The sequence below is a fragment of the Berghia stephanieae genome, chromosome 3 (assembly GCF_034508935.2).
Source record: "Berghia stephanieae isolate SIO BIC M18660-M18661 chromosome 3, UCSD_Bste_1.3, whole genome shotgun sequence".
NCBI lineage: Eukaryota > Metazoa > Mollusca > Gastropoda > Nudibranchia > Aeolidiidae > Berghia > Berghia stephanieae.
Window position 1 is genome coordinate 32,804,761 of NC_088362.1, and position 15,154 is coordinate 32,819,914.

Below are 15,154 nucleotides of genomic sequence, written 5' to 3' on the forward strand. Positions count from 1 at the left end.
TATATCACAAGTAATGTATTTATTCTTCTGTCCTCTTACAAAATTATAACAATCATTACCTCACAATCTTTACCTTAGAAATGATTGTAAGAAAAATGTGTGAACCCATCACAGTACCTCTGGGTAAAAAAAAAAAGTCAGTTCATAAATGAATCCTCGGTTCTTGAGACATGGACGATCACAATAACAGTAGAGGAATTGCATAATAAGTTTCTCCAAATCCGAGAGACATGAGGGACTTCTTCATGGCCCTTTTACTAATGGTAACATTGGCGTTGTCATCGGATTTCACACACATTAAAAATAGAAGCAGGCAGGGGGAATGTGGAGTCAAATATAGAGATGGCCCTTCATGGCCTATTTACTTTAAGTAATATTGAAGTTGTCATAGGATTAAACACACATCAAAAATAAATTGGGGGGGGGGGGGGGGGGGGGGGGGGTTAGTGGAGTCAAATATAATGATCTAAGGGAGAACCATTTTACATGACCCCTACGGTACTAGCAACAATAAGCACCAGTAGCCATGAGCAGTCATGGTTTATTACTACTCTAAAACATGATTTTTCCTCCACATTTCTAGGTTCCAGCTTTCTGATGTGAATATTTTTTATTCTGTGGGCATTAAAAACTCATGCTTCAAGATCTCACATTGAAAATATTTTTAACTGTCTAATGGTGAACTGACTAAAATTTTGTGTTTAACATTTATCGAACGCCCTGAGATGAAATAGAAGTTGCTTTGCATATCCAGTTACATTTTTGTTTTGGTGATTAGAAGCATAGCTTATAAAGAAGAAGAAGAAGAGAAGGAGGAAAAAGAAGATGACGACGGCAACAATGAAGAAGATGAGGAGGAGGAAGGAGAAAAAGGAGTAGAGGAGAAAATTGTAAATAAATATTGATAGGTTTTGCACAATAAGCGACATTTATCAAAGATATTTCAACTCCCTTAACAATACACGTCATATTTCATTCTGGGTTTTTAAGATTTTCCTAAATATTTCCACAAATAACCTAAATGCATATGACACATTTTTTGGCCGAATTATTAAAACAAGTTCCTTTGTCGTTAATGATAATAATAAAAGACAACTCCCTTGGTTCAGTTTTAATTTGAAATAACCAAATCAAGGCCATGAAAATCCAAACCCTTTTTGTTTTCAAGACAGTTTAGTTTTTCCCATCTTGAAGAAATTTAGAAATCTAAGACCATTTCTCGACTTCTCCACTGAGTGAGAAGCCTGTAATGAACCTTATAGATATTCGACCAACACGGTGCATTTTTGATCTGCACACATTTTCCCTACCTTGTTATGGATGATCATAAAGGACAACTCTTTTCTTGATTTTAAAAAAACCTCATATACAATTTAAAACCATGATGCTTTTGTGAAAAACTAAGCACAAACAACATTTTTTGTTTGTTTCCCTTTTCTTCGATTAGATTCATGTTATTTAGAATCTCTATAGACAAGTAATGTAGAATTCAAATAAACCTTTTATCAGATGAGACTAGAAGGAGCTATCTACTAAAGAAATATGACAGGAAGAAAGAATGGTATAAAAACAAAATTTGAAAGATTCAAGTCTTTACTTGAGGTTCATTTGAGAAAAAAAAAAAAAAAAAAGAAAAAATTAGAATAAAACAAAGTAAAACCAAAAATTTTTTTTGAAAAAAGTAGAACATTAATGGATTCGACCATAAAGATCACTATTATTGTAGAGTCATTATCGTGTTTGATTCAAGAACTTAAGTACTAAAAGTAAGTCCTTGTTGAAACACATTATTCTTGCAAAGAATTCTTCACAATGGTTTCAACATTATCTTACAGGAAATATAAGTCAATTTTGCAAAACTTTCTCTTCTTCACATCATCTTTTAATGAAAACCCAGTGAATATCAAGAAAAAACAAGAAAAGAAAACACTGCTGGGAGCCGCGACTAATTTACAAAATGATGAAAACTATAAAAGTATAAAATACGGATTTTGTACAGATTCCATTATTTTAAATCAAGCTTTCTTAAATCTTTCAAATAGATAGTAAAAAAGGTGAGTTCTCCTGCTAATACTGTTGAAGAGATTACCTGGTTAACCACACTTCATATTCAAATTTCAATTATTTCAACTCATTTTAAACAAGAGTTGGAAATATTCTGATTAGACGTGTGTGGTGTGAGTGTGTGTGCGTATGCATGTACGTTATAAAAAAATAACATTACAGAAAAGAACAGAAAAGAAGATTTTAAACATTATGGGTACCAAATTTCCCATTATCTGTATTGCCTTAATCTCTCTAAGGATAAAAATACCAGTATTACTCACTGTTACAGTAAGACAAAATAGAATAAATAGTATTGTGTTGTGATAATTCATTCACTCTGTCAAGGAATCAGAACTCTATTTATTTGGGCAGGCATGGCGTTTTCTTCATCCTCGCCAACACAGACTTCAGTCTTCTCACATATCGAATAAAACAACATTTAAGGCAAAAGTAGCAGCAGAAACAAAGAGACATGTGTGAAGTGAATCCTTCTGCTTCATCACCATAGTTCACACTGACATATCTCAAATCTTTTATTTATAGCTTTAAATCAAAAATTGACTGTTGGACATTCCTGTGTCAAGCCTAAACACTCAGAGAGGTCCTCAATCTTATCGTCGTTGCTGTTGTTAGTCAATTTAGAATCAATACTATTATTATCTCCCTGAATCTTATCTTTTTTTGAAAACTCCTCACCATCTCTAGTTCTTTTGACTCCGTCCCCATCATCACCATTATCCTTTTCGGTCACATTAATATCACCATTGCTATTTGTGAGAGGAACAGGGCTACAAGTTCTGTCATGAATGTAAGACTTTTCGACAGAATGGTTTGCTGTTTGTTTACAACTTTGGCCACCACCACCATCTTCATTACTGGGTGAAGTCCTCAAACTATCATCTTCAACATTTTTACCTTTTCCCGTCTGACTATTGGGTAATACATTATGACACTCATCATTCACAGAATCATCAACGGACATAAAATCTGTGGCTTCATCCTCTTCCTGAGTCTGTATCCCCGAATCGGGCGTAACTTTCAATGAAAATGAGCTCGGACTAAATTCATCGGTAGTGGAACCAGCAGAAGTCAATGCAGAATCACTTGAATTGGACAAGGGAACAATAGTATTGGGGACACGTAGATTCAATCCACTAGAGGATTTTGTAGACTCATGATCTGTTGTTGAAGCGTCTTGAGTACTAGAAGTGATTAGTTGAGAGGATGAAGATGTGTGTGATCCATCAGCACCGATATTTTTTAACATAACACTTCCACCCGGTTCAGGTTCTGAAGGTAACTCTAACGTCCTTAATTGCTCATTTTCCTGTTGCAGTCTGGTGATTTGTTCCCTAGCTTCCTTTAGCTGCTGTTGTAACATGAAGATCATACCCTGCATGCCTTCAACGTCTTCCTCCAACTCACCCACAAACTCATCCAGCTCTGAAACAAAATTCGAAATGTATTAAATATTGAAGTAAACCAAGAAAAAAAATTTATACAATACTCAAAATTATAATTATAACAAGGGATTACATAGAATACTGAAAGTAAAAGAAACTATTTAAAAAATGAAAGCACATTAACTATCAAATTCATATGAATGGAAAATTGAACAAATTTGTTCCATTTTCAATCATGGTGAACTCGAGAGTTAATGAGGACTCGTGAAAAATATGATAGCATAAAATTTAAGATATCAATCAAATTTACAATACGTCTCGATATAGACTAACAACAGGGCTGCCAACATCGATACCAGAAATGGTGGAAGTGTTTGTTTGTTTGTTTTTAAGGGTTTTACGGCGCTTGCAACACATTAAGGTCATATCAGCGCCAGTAAAAAGGAAGAAAATGGGATAGTAAAAAGTTATAGAATAACGATTAAAGCACCGAAGAAAAAAAGGTAAGACGAAGGGGAATTGGTTCAAATAAGAAACGGATGTAGATTCCAAGAGCACACTATCAAAGTACTTAGTTTGAGATCACCTAAAAGTCTCACTCAGACGCAAGCACAGGTCCCCACTAAGAGGGATACACTCAAATGTTTACAAATCATATATAATATTAATATGTAAACAATACAAAAAAGTGCATAACAGAGAGATGATTTACAAGGGAAAAAATATCATTTCCCAAAACTCTAACTATACATTTGATTGTTTCCCTCCCAGCTAGGGTATCCGGGCAGGGCCTGGAAAAACAAAGTAGTCTCACTCCAAGACAAAGACGGAAAGCATTTTGGAAAACATATATAGGGGAATAGAAGACACAGCATGTACTTCCCTGCCCACTATGGGAGGTCAGGTACCCCACCCAAAAAAGTGGAAGACTGCTTGTCAAAAAGAGTAATATTTGGAGACAAGTGAACAATTTGAAAATGTGACCCTTCAGTCACCTCACTCCCTGCTATTTAGTAAATTTGGAAATAACTAATTCTTACACGTTTGTGTTTCCACAACCTGCGGGAAAACTTGAAAATAGAATAATGAAAAAATGCAAACAAACCCCTTAAAGCTTTCAAACAACATTTGTTGTTTATGTAATGCATGAAGCATGGAGAATACCAAATAACTTTATGAGAAAAAAAAAATAAACCTGACTTTTTTCACAAAAATAATAGGACTTGATTGTCAAGGAAAAAAAAGAACGAGATACTTTTTTGGCGTACAGTTGGCAGCCCTTCACAACATAAATGCTTTTAGGACTTTTGACAAGACACACAAAAATATATTCTCCACAAGTACAAGCAAAGATTATCTGAGCCAATTTTTTTTTCTTTCCTGTTTATCTCATTTTAACTGTACCATTTATATTGTATTCTGACTAATATGAATGGTGTGAATGAAAGATGTGATTTTACTACACCAGTGCAAAGCTTATGACTTAGTCAAAATTTTCAATTTTATGACTCGAGCTTTTGACCATACACATTATAAGCTTCACAAAAATAAAAAAAAATCAAGGAAAACTTCACTATTAAAAGTCCAGGCTTAGCAACACTTTTGCTATTTAACCCTGTATATAAATTAGATAGCCCTTTAAATGTGACAAATGAAATAAAAAGTAATTGTGGATTTAGTTTCAATGATTAAAGAACATATTTTGAAAGACAGAATCTTACTTATTTGACCTTCTATAATTCTAGCGAATCTTGGGACGAATTATATGATGATGATGATGATGATGATGATGATGATGATGATGATGATGATGAAGATGAAGATGATGAGACGATACTGATGACCGTGATGATATTGTCATATGTCTCATACTGCCAACACAGTAACATACAACAACCCAAACCATAAAAAGCCTCATGCTTCACTTGCAGATCAAGAATCTATGTAACTGTGATACCCATTTCATCGTCAAGGACCACTTCAACCTCTCGATAAATTTAGGCTTTCTGATCAAAACCTCGTGTCTCTCTTCAGTGAAGTGGTAATTAATGTATCCACTTGCCATGATATTAAGACATGGGGCCTGATATTCAAACCTTAATCTATTAGGTATTTGATATTTCTGTACTATAACTGTTAAGTATTCCCATATGTCACACAGGAGACCAGGGTAGGATTCTATTCCCCGATAGCCAAAATTTATAATCAAATGCTTTGGAATACAAGAAATATATAACAATTAAGTCCAATTGAATGGAAACTTCGATTTAATTATCAAAGACAGATGATATGGATGGTTCGGGATGTTTCTTCCATTCAATGTGACTTTTGTTAGTTATTTCTTCGAGCTTAAAGCAGTAACATTTGTATTATTTGGAATATAAGGGCAGTCAAATCTGGGAAAAGACTTATTGGTGAGACAAAAAAAAAAAAAACAAACAAAAAAAATCATTTGTCAAAAAATCTGTAAAAGTGCAAGGTAAGCATGACTTTTCCCCTGGTCCAGAGTTTTACATTTCTTCTTCAGTCCTCATCCCACAGTGGGTATGGACCACCGATGAAACTTTTTCCATCCTCTTCTGTTGTTGACCAGTCTTTCCATCTCCTTCCAGCGCATTCCAGACCTCTCCAGCTCTACCAGAAGGTCTCACCTCTAGGTTGACCTTGGTCTTCCTTTTTTCCTCGTTCCGGATGGATTCAATTGAAAGGCTGTCACTATCCTTGTGATATTGTCCTTAGGTTTCCACAATGCGTGTCAGTTTTACACTGGAATCCTCATAATACCAACACTGCTGGACCCGAAAGATTGGTTGACTTTGAGCAAGGTTGACTTTATCCATTATCAATGGAACAAAATAAAGAACTTAAAATTTGGGACCAATACGCAAGAGGTGTTGACTTTATGCAGAATCCACTGTATTCAACTTATGTAGTCAGTGGAAAATAATAGGTGTCCTTAATTTCTTTTTCAGATCACTTTTTGGATAGAAAAGGGAAAAACAACAAATCAACAAGTACTGACCTTTCTGATTTTTCTACAAAGTACTGACCTTCCTGATTTTTCAACAAAGTACTGACCTTTCTGATTTTCAACAAAGTACTGACCATTCTGATTTTTCAACAAAGTACTGACCTTTCTGATTTTTCTTCATTTCTGCAACAAGGGCTTTATGTAATGATATCTCTCCTTCAAGTCGTGCTGTTCTTCCAGACGAAATCATTTTACCGAGTTCTCCGTTTTCCTGCAGCAGCATGCGACATTTCCCCATCAATCGCATTCCCGTTTGACTGAAACAATGGAGAAACAATGAAATGCCAACATGAAAATAACAAATTTAAGTGATAAATATTCTTGGTACAGAGCTGCCAACCTCACTATGAGAAAAAGTGTGAAGATTGCTTGTCGAATGGAAGCCATGGGGGGGGGGGGGGGATTCTAGTATTTGAACAAGTAAACCTGCAATCAGTACTGTCATTAGATAATTTTGGATATAATTATAATCAAGTGCTTCCTTGAGAAGGAATTTCAAAAGCTTAATTTTTGGATTTTAAGTTATGACCAACCAGACTACTAGTGCTTAAAAACTCATCTTCAGATGAAAGCAGTGAAAATCATGTAGAGTGTACTAAACCTTATTAAAGTATTAAAAAATACTGATAAAAACAGAGAAATGAAAACCTAATAAAAAATCATACAATTTAAAAAGGAAAAGCATACAATCATTCAGAGGTATATGCTTATAGGCTTTTTAGCATAATATAAGTTGGCAACACTGCTTGGTGTGGAATTAAAGAAATGGTTTCTTTCCTCTATAAAACTATTTAAAAAGATAAAAATCTGAATTGGCCATCAACATACTTAATTTGTTCACTAAATGGGTTTATTCTTTCGAATGCTTGGAGATAGTAGATAAATGTACGGTTCAAATTGGAAGCAAGCCCGCTAGTGAGCTCAACAAATACAGTACCTGCTGGATTCTAGCGCGTTCTCATAGGATCCCAAAAAGCGTGCTAGAATCCGAGCATGCCGAAATCATCCTCAAGGGAGATAATGACATTAAATAGATAAAATTTGGTCACCTAGCCCCAGCGTGCCGTATTACAGAGCGTGCTGAAATTCAGCGAGCCAGAATCCAGCGAGTATTGTACATTATCAACAGTTTCATTTCCTAACAAATATTTTAATAATAAAAATCCAAACTCAAAAAAAAATAAATAAATAATTAAAAAATCATCCCTCCTTGCAATGACAAATAATTTTATTTTCAAAATCTGCATCTGAATTTTATCAATGTCTTTTAGGTGTCTATCTCGACATAATAGAGAAAAAAAAAACTATGTGTCCAGCCATGGAGCAGCAGTACCAAAAGAGAAATTCATATTGGCTAATTTTCTTGCTTTGCAATTATTTTCTTTTTTTTTTTTTAATGCCACCAGCACCAGAGGCTCCTACCCAACAACAGTTCCAAAGAGGAATCGGAATACATAAAGTGGAATTTGGGACCAAGAAGATGATATAGTGCAACAGATGTTTGGATTTGGTTGAATCGGAGTTTTCCTTGAATATGGATTACCAATAGTAATGATTTTGAATAATTTTTACAAAAGTTACATGGATTTTCCATGCCTATGTGGTTTAAGTGTATGGAATTCTGGTTGCACTGTTTGATTACTTCCCAAAATTTCATTTACTACTTTATGATATTTTAAAAATTATTACAAATGTATTATTGCTGTCTCATCTATACAGCAGTATTTCAAATTCATCCCAGAGACACAGAGAAATAAAATGAGGATTAGGGTAGTACAATGACCTGGTCCCTGATCATATAAATACTATTGAAGATCACAGTATTGGCATGGCCTTTAATATTTCCTTAAAAATCATTTTGATACTAAGGTATCATGTACGCCATTTGAGTCTGTAGGATTAATTAAGAGTATTATATCAGATTGTTGGCTTCAGGGATAAGTAAAGAGACTGTTCCAAAAAAAGACAAGGTATTTAATTTGTAATAACTTACTGTTATAACAGACTGAATTTTGGATGAAATTAAACTTTTTTTTTTTTCAAATAAAACTTTTTTCTTTCAAAAATCTATAACATTCAAAATATATTAAAACATTATTTTTAAGAAACTGATTTCTAGACCCCATCTGAAATGATCATTATCATATATATGTAGGTGATGAAGTTAATCTAAAATAATAATTAAAAAAAAAAAAAATTCCAAAATTATGGATTTTGATTTTGAAGACAATTCAAGATCGACTTGTTTTTTTTGTTTTTTTGTTTTTTTTTCTTTGTTTTTTTTTAGTTATGGCCAAATTCTCAAAAAAAGATGAATGATGATAATGATTCTTTGGAGTAAAAGTAAAAAACCTAAAAAAATACGTGCAAGTAAATTTAGAGAAAATAAAATTAAAATATATATTTTGGTTTGGAGTCTGAAAAAAAGTGAAACAATGCGCACAAAAATAAGAATATCAATAAATAAACAAATACATAAATAAAAGATTATTTTTCTTATATACTGATAACACATTAAATTAAAATGAAATATACTAATGTTTATTTTGCAATTAATTTGAGTCATGATCCCCATTTACATGAGTTTAAAAAAATTATTATTAAAGCTACCTATTCTAAAAGAAATCTCGTTGATGATAGACCTCCTATGGCAACAAATAAAAATGTATGTTTTGAGGGGAAAAAATACTCAGCATGGGAAAAAAAAATGTTCATGGTTATGGTTTTGCATCATCAAACCATCAACCTAACACTAACATTAGCGGAACCAAAGAAGCACTTATTTGGAATCCATAGAAATAGAAAGAAGGGAAGAACTTGGATAGTTTAGAAGAGCAATTTATTATTAGCAATTTAAATTAAAGTCATGGGAGTAAGTTGGATGGATTCGTACAGAAAGCTGTGGTAGTGGATCTTTCTTGAAGTCCATGAAGAGGATGAGAAGGCAGGCATGATCTTGAATGTAGCATTAATAAAATACCCATCAGTCATTGTGTTCTCCAAAAAGCAAGAAATAGGGCGAAGTGTCAAATACATTCTGCCCATACAAGGGTATCTTGAATTGTATACACATTCTAGACCAACTCGGATCCCAAAATGAACAACTGATTAATGTTCCCATATACATGTCAACTACCTCTAGCTGAAAAAAGCTTTTTCTGTCGAGCCCCAAAAAAATGGAACAAATTAGATATAGAAATAAAAGAAACCCCCAAGATCAGTTATTTACTTATTCCTAGTCAGACAAGCTTTTGAAGTAGCAAAAGTATTTTTGAAATTTGAATTACCTATTGTCTTTGTATATGTAGCACCTTCGATCATTTAGTGGATTCTTTACGCTGTATAAATTAATTATTCCATATTATACAGTAGAACTCGGAAATAGCGAGTTCGACGGGTCCACTCCTGATCACTCGCTATTTCCGAGTTCTCGCTATTCCCGAGTTGCCAGGAAAGGTTATAATAATATTGCTGGTTATTCCCCTCAGTGTGTAATTCGAGTAAAAGCCGTCGCCCCTATTTCAATTTCTTCACAGAAGTGGCAGAATGCTTGGTTTTTTGTTGTTTTTTGTTTTTATTTTCAAGTAAAATCATGACTAGAAAAAAAACAAGAACATAGAAGTGTGTGTGTGTGTGTGTGCGTGTGTGCGCGAGTGTTTGTATGCACTCGGCATGTTTGATGAGGTAAGCAAGCGCATCACTCAATCACTGACCCATTGAAATAATGGTTCCACACTCTACTCTCTCGCTGATCGTGTCGTTCGTTAACGATGCTACTCGCTGACTGATGCTGCGAAGTGAGGCATGTTGACATGTGCTTACCTCGCGCGTCGCGTGGCACCACATTAGGTGAATAATTGACCCCCACCCCCAATACACACACACGCACACAAACCCAACCCCCACCCAAATTTGTTTCGCCTATTATGTACTACTACAGACTAGGCTACTATGTAATATTACTCGTAACGAAAAATAAGAAAAGAAAAGAGGCTAGGCTAAAAATATTTAAATTGCCATTGTCTCTTGTTTTGCTTTACTTCGTTCGCAGTCCAAGGCTGGGGCAGGAAATGCTCGTTATTTCCGAGTTGACCTCTTTTTCATACTCGCTACTTTCATGCTAATTTTATTGACTCAAATAAGGGAAAAAAACGGGGATTTAGATTTTACTCGCTATTTCCGAGTTCTCGCTATTTCGGAGTACGTTACTTTCATGTTCTACTGTATTACACAACAAGTATTTTTACTCAAGGTTGACATTGCCCTATTTTTTCCAAGTTCTGAATGCAATGGGAAAAAAATTTGTGATGATTTGCTGAGATAATGTATTGACATCCTTAGATAATAAAAAAAGTGGGTCAATAAATTAACAAATACACAATTAGGAACACTGAGACAACTGAGAAACAAAGAGACCAAAAAATAAGCGTTAAAAATATATAAATAAATAAACCAACACTAACACTGACTGTAGTTTCATTTGAAACCTATAATTTATCTTGCTGCTTTGTTTTTTGTTTTTTTTAGGGTTATTTTCTTTTATTCAACTTATTTTTTGTTTAACTGAAATTCCTTTCTTTGAAATTGATTCCACCCTTGACACTCGTCTACCCAACCAAATGACAACCAACACAAAAGATTAACATTTTAAAAAAGGGAATTGGAAGCTAGAATGAAAACAGAACTCTTAAAAGTATATAATGTATAATTATCAACCTACAAATGATTATCCAATAGAATAATAATTGTGAACCATTTTGAAAACATAGCTAACTTTTGAATCGGTGTAACCGCAGTTTATGCATTTTGGATTTGTTTTTTGTTTTTTTCTATTAGCCAAAAACCTACTTATCAACCAATGCCATATACACTCCTCGAGCACGGAAATCTCGAACAAGTCGGCAGTCGGGATCGGGGCTATTTGTTCGAGATTTCTGCATATTCGAGTTTTCCATGTTGAGTATTTTACAGAGGATATGAGGAAGAATACGAGGGAGGTAAATGTATGTGGTCTTGATAACAGTCTTAATATAATAACTCCATTATTGTGAACTCTGTCAAGGGTCGATAGTGAGATAATTCAATTTCCTTTTCTCGGCCATCTTTTACAAAATTATGAAGAGTCTTCACTAGTGATGCGTTTAGTGCATTTTGTCTTGTTCAATTATGGAAATGGAGTGACAATTCCCACTGCATGTGCTTGATAAACAGTCAAAGCCAGCATATCGCATTGTGGATTACACACTCAGCACACTACGTCATTACCTACAAATCCGGTACCTAAAATCACTATTACTCCTCACTTAACACCCTCAGGCTAAAGAGAGATGGAGGGCATTGCTCTCACCCCGCCTTCCCCACCCCTTATTGCCTGTATCAGTTTAATACGGCCCCAATGATACTGGTCATTTTGCTATGGTACTGGCAGCTCAGATTAAGTACCCCTCAGTTCAGCATGCACACACACACACATAATAATATATGCCACACACACACATAACACATTAACTGACACTTTGCGCTATGGGGAGTGCGATGGCATCTTTCGTTCAACACAAACAATTTGAAAAAAAAAAAATTTAAAAAACTGACCGCAAGGGAATGTCCAGTTTGTTCAAGATTTCCATGTTGGCCCCGGAAATTGTTCGAGATTTTCGTGTTGCCAATACTAACAACATAGAAGGATTAAAACGGGGAATTGTACCAAGTTTGAGATTTCCGTGATTTCGACATTTGCGTGTTCGAGATTTCCGTGCTCAAGTGTCAAGTGTACATACTGGATATTACAAAAATGGAATTCCCCATGACAGAACCCTGTTCTCATAATCCTTTTTAATAAAATTCCACTTTTCAAGTCTGAGAATGGAAAACAATGGACGAGGACTTGACAAATGACAAGGACCAGATTTGTTTTTTCCCATCAACACTCTTGATTTCTTTCAAAAACTTTCAACAACTGAACTTAACTTCCCTTATTTCTCAAATTCAGCTCTGAGTAGAAATAAAGGTGGGAAGATTATAACCAATATAACAATCAAATTATTTGCTTTCATCTCCAAAAGATAAAAAAAAAAATTAAAAAAGAATAGAAAATAAAAAAATATATAAAAAGGAATTGTGACATTAGGTTGGATAAATCCAGAGAAGCACCTGTCTCTTGTAAGTTGGTTTTCCATAACGTTTTTGACAACTTAGATTTGAATTCAAATCTTAAGTATAATCTAATAATCCAAATTGTGACCAACACAGTAACAGCAAAACATGAGCTAAAGAAACTTGACATGGACTATAAATTTATTTTTCAGACGATAAGACACCATAATCTATAATGTCATTTTCTATCACTTCATGTGTAAAGTGAGAACCCTCCAAACAAAAACTGACTCTGGGCTTTGAGCTATGTGGTGATTAAAATTGTTCAATATAACAGCTACTATGCTTATTATAATGACAATGACGTTCTTGATAACGATGATGATGATGATGATAGTAGTAAAGATGATAGGGACAATAATGATGATGATAATAATATGATGCTCGTGAAGATAATGAAAGTGAGTGATGATTATGCAGTGCTGATGGTGACAAAAAGGGTAAAAGGAGGAAAATTATGAATGGTTTTATTTACGCCACATGTTTACTTCACTAACCCCCCACTTTTAGAGCCATTGAGATGATAAACTACTCTAGCTATCTTCTGGATAGTGGGGAAGCTGCACCAGTTTGTTCCACCGCACATCAAATCTCTCAAAAGCCAGAAAATTTGATTGAGGAAAGTGTCATTTTTTAAAAGGAGGAAATTCCTCCTCTGACACAAAAATCGCGGATTTCCGCGGATCCAAGGAAAACCATCAGCACTGATTATGATAATGATGGTTGTGATGATGATGAAAAATGTTGTATGGTGATGTTGATGATGACGATGCTATTGATTATATTAATAATGGTGATGACCATGGTGATGGGTGATGAAGATGAAGAGGTGATATGAAGATAAGGATAGTAATGATAATGGTTATGGTCGTGGCATGGATATTGAGTGATAGTAATAGTGATGATGATGATGATGATGATGATGATGATGATGATGATACTACAGCATCCTTTTCAATTCAAACATACTTTGCAGTACGCTACTTTTTCAGTGAAACGATCAAACAGTCTGACAATGACAGACAAATCAGGGCTACCAGCTTACTTACCAAAATGGATGGGATCAAGTCTCATTCTGATACACGAGGATAAACAAGGCCATGGTGGAGCATGATTCATGAGTCACATGGTTTTAGCATCTGCAACCATTCAGTTATAGCATTTTGTTTTTCTTTCGCATTCAACTACTGTCACCCTGGTCTCAGTGTTTGATGGACACGGCATCCTTTTCACTTATTAAATTCATTGTTACCTCAATCCTGTTAAGATTTTTTCTCCCCATTTGTAAGATCGTGATTTTCAACAAGCTAAATTTCACCAAAACGAATTAATTAAACCATCGCAGTAGGGCTTTATAAAAAATTTAAGACTCCAGCTTATGAGAATGGGTTATTTAAAGCACACTTTTATAAAATCTTCCTTATTACTTGGAATTGGAATGAATTGATGAATTCAGATAACACAAAACTAAAGGATGGGATTGACTGATTTTCATCATAAACTAAACAACACGATCATTTCCAATGCCAAGCAGTAACAAATCTAGATAAGTAGATATCAAGTATCACTGGGATTTAACTTAGGATTTAATTGAATGATGGGAAGGGAATGGAAAAATCAGGAATATTTAAATTGCCAGCTGGGAAAAGCAATGCAGATGCCAAATAAAGATTGGCTTAATTTCCAAAAGCCTGCGTAGTTCAGTTGATCTGGGTTGAACTTCCTCTGTAATTCAAACTGAAAAGCACTGAGTTGTTTCCAAATAGGTCGGCACTGGCAGCTAAGAAGACTGCTTGAATGGTATACGCATAGAGGGTCTGGCAATGAGTAATGAGTTAGGGCTCTCCGATATATCATCAAGTCGAGTTGAAGGATAGATAAAAGGTTGGAGATCCAAATGCATTCATTTCAAGGCTAGATGACGTTGACCGCACAAAACGAACAACAAAAAATAATCAAATTTTTTTGAAAAACTTTAAATTCTCGTACGTTGAATGTAGAATTTTTTAAAATGAAATCTTGATGGATATAATATCCTGATTTGAATACCCTTTCCATATAGCTGGTGTTTGGAAAGGGTAGAAATGAAGAAATCAGAATTGATGATGGAGTTAGGTGTTTGTGCATTGTGAGATCATATCGGTATCTGATTATACAAATCAGACTGATGGGTAGGCTGTCCTCATTAGAAGTGACTGTAATACTGGAAATAAAGCAGATCCATCCTTGTCAGAAGAAGAAACGATAATAAAGGCACCGTAAAAACTCTAATCTATACTTATTTCAATCTATTCATTTAGTAATCTAGTTTAAATCCAAACGATGAATTGTGAGATTAAAAGCCATTCACTTCGTTGAAATTAAAAAAATATCTTTTTAAACTTTTTTTTTTTACTCTTTAATGCATTCTCATGTGAGAGATTTTGCATAGAAATGAATTGTGAAAAGCCAGACCTCAAAGCAAACAATGAAGAATATGAATGTGCTGGATCTCCACTGAAGATAGCATTGGAAAGCTTGT

The 15,154-nt window shown here is 34.4% G+C and overlaps 1 protein-coding gene across 2 annotated transcripts in view; it reads right to left on the minus strand.

The window, feature by feature from the left end:
* Positions 1 to 15,154, minus strand: part of LOC144967557 (uncharacterized) — a 26,530-nt gene continuing 11,376 nt past the window's right edge. For both annotated transcript variants that reach the window (XM_078904990.1, XM_078904989.1), the window contains 2 exons: positions 6,583 to 6,737; positions 1 to 3,489 (listed from right to left, as the gene is read on the minus strand). In XM_078904990.1, the coding sequence (XP_078761116.1) occupies positions 2,597 to 3,489; positions 6,583 to 6,737 (1,048 nt within the window). In that variant the 3' untranslated portion in view covers positions 1 to 2,596. The remainder of the gene's footprint in view (positions 3,490 to 6,582; positions 6,738 to 15,154) is intronic.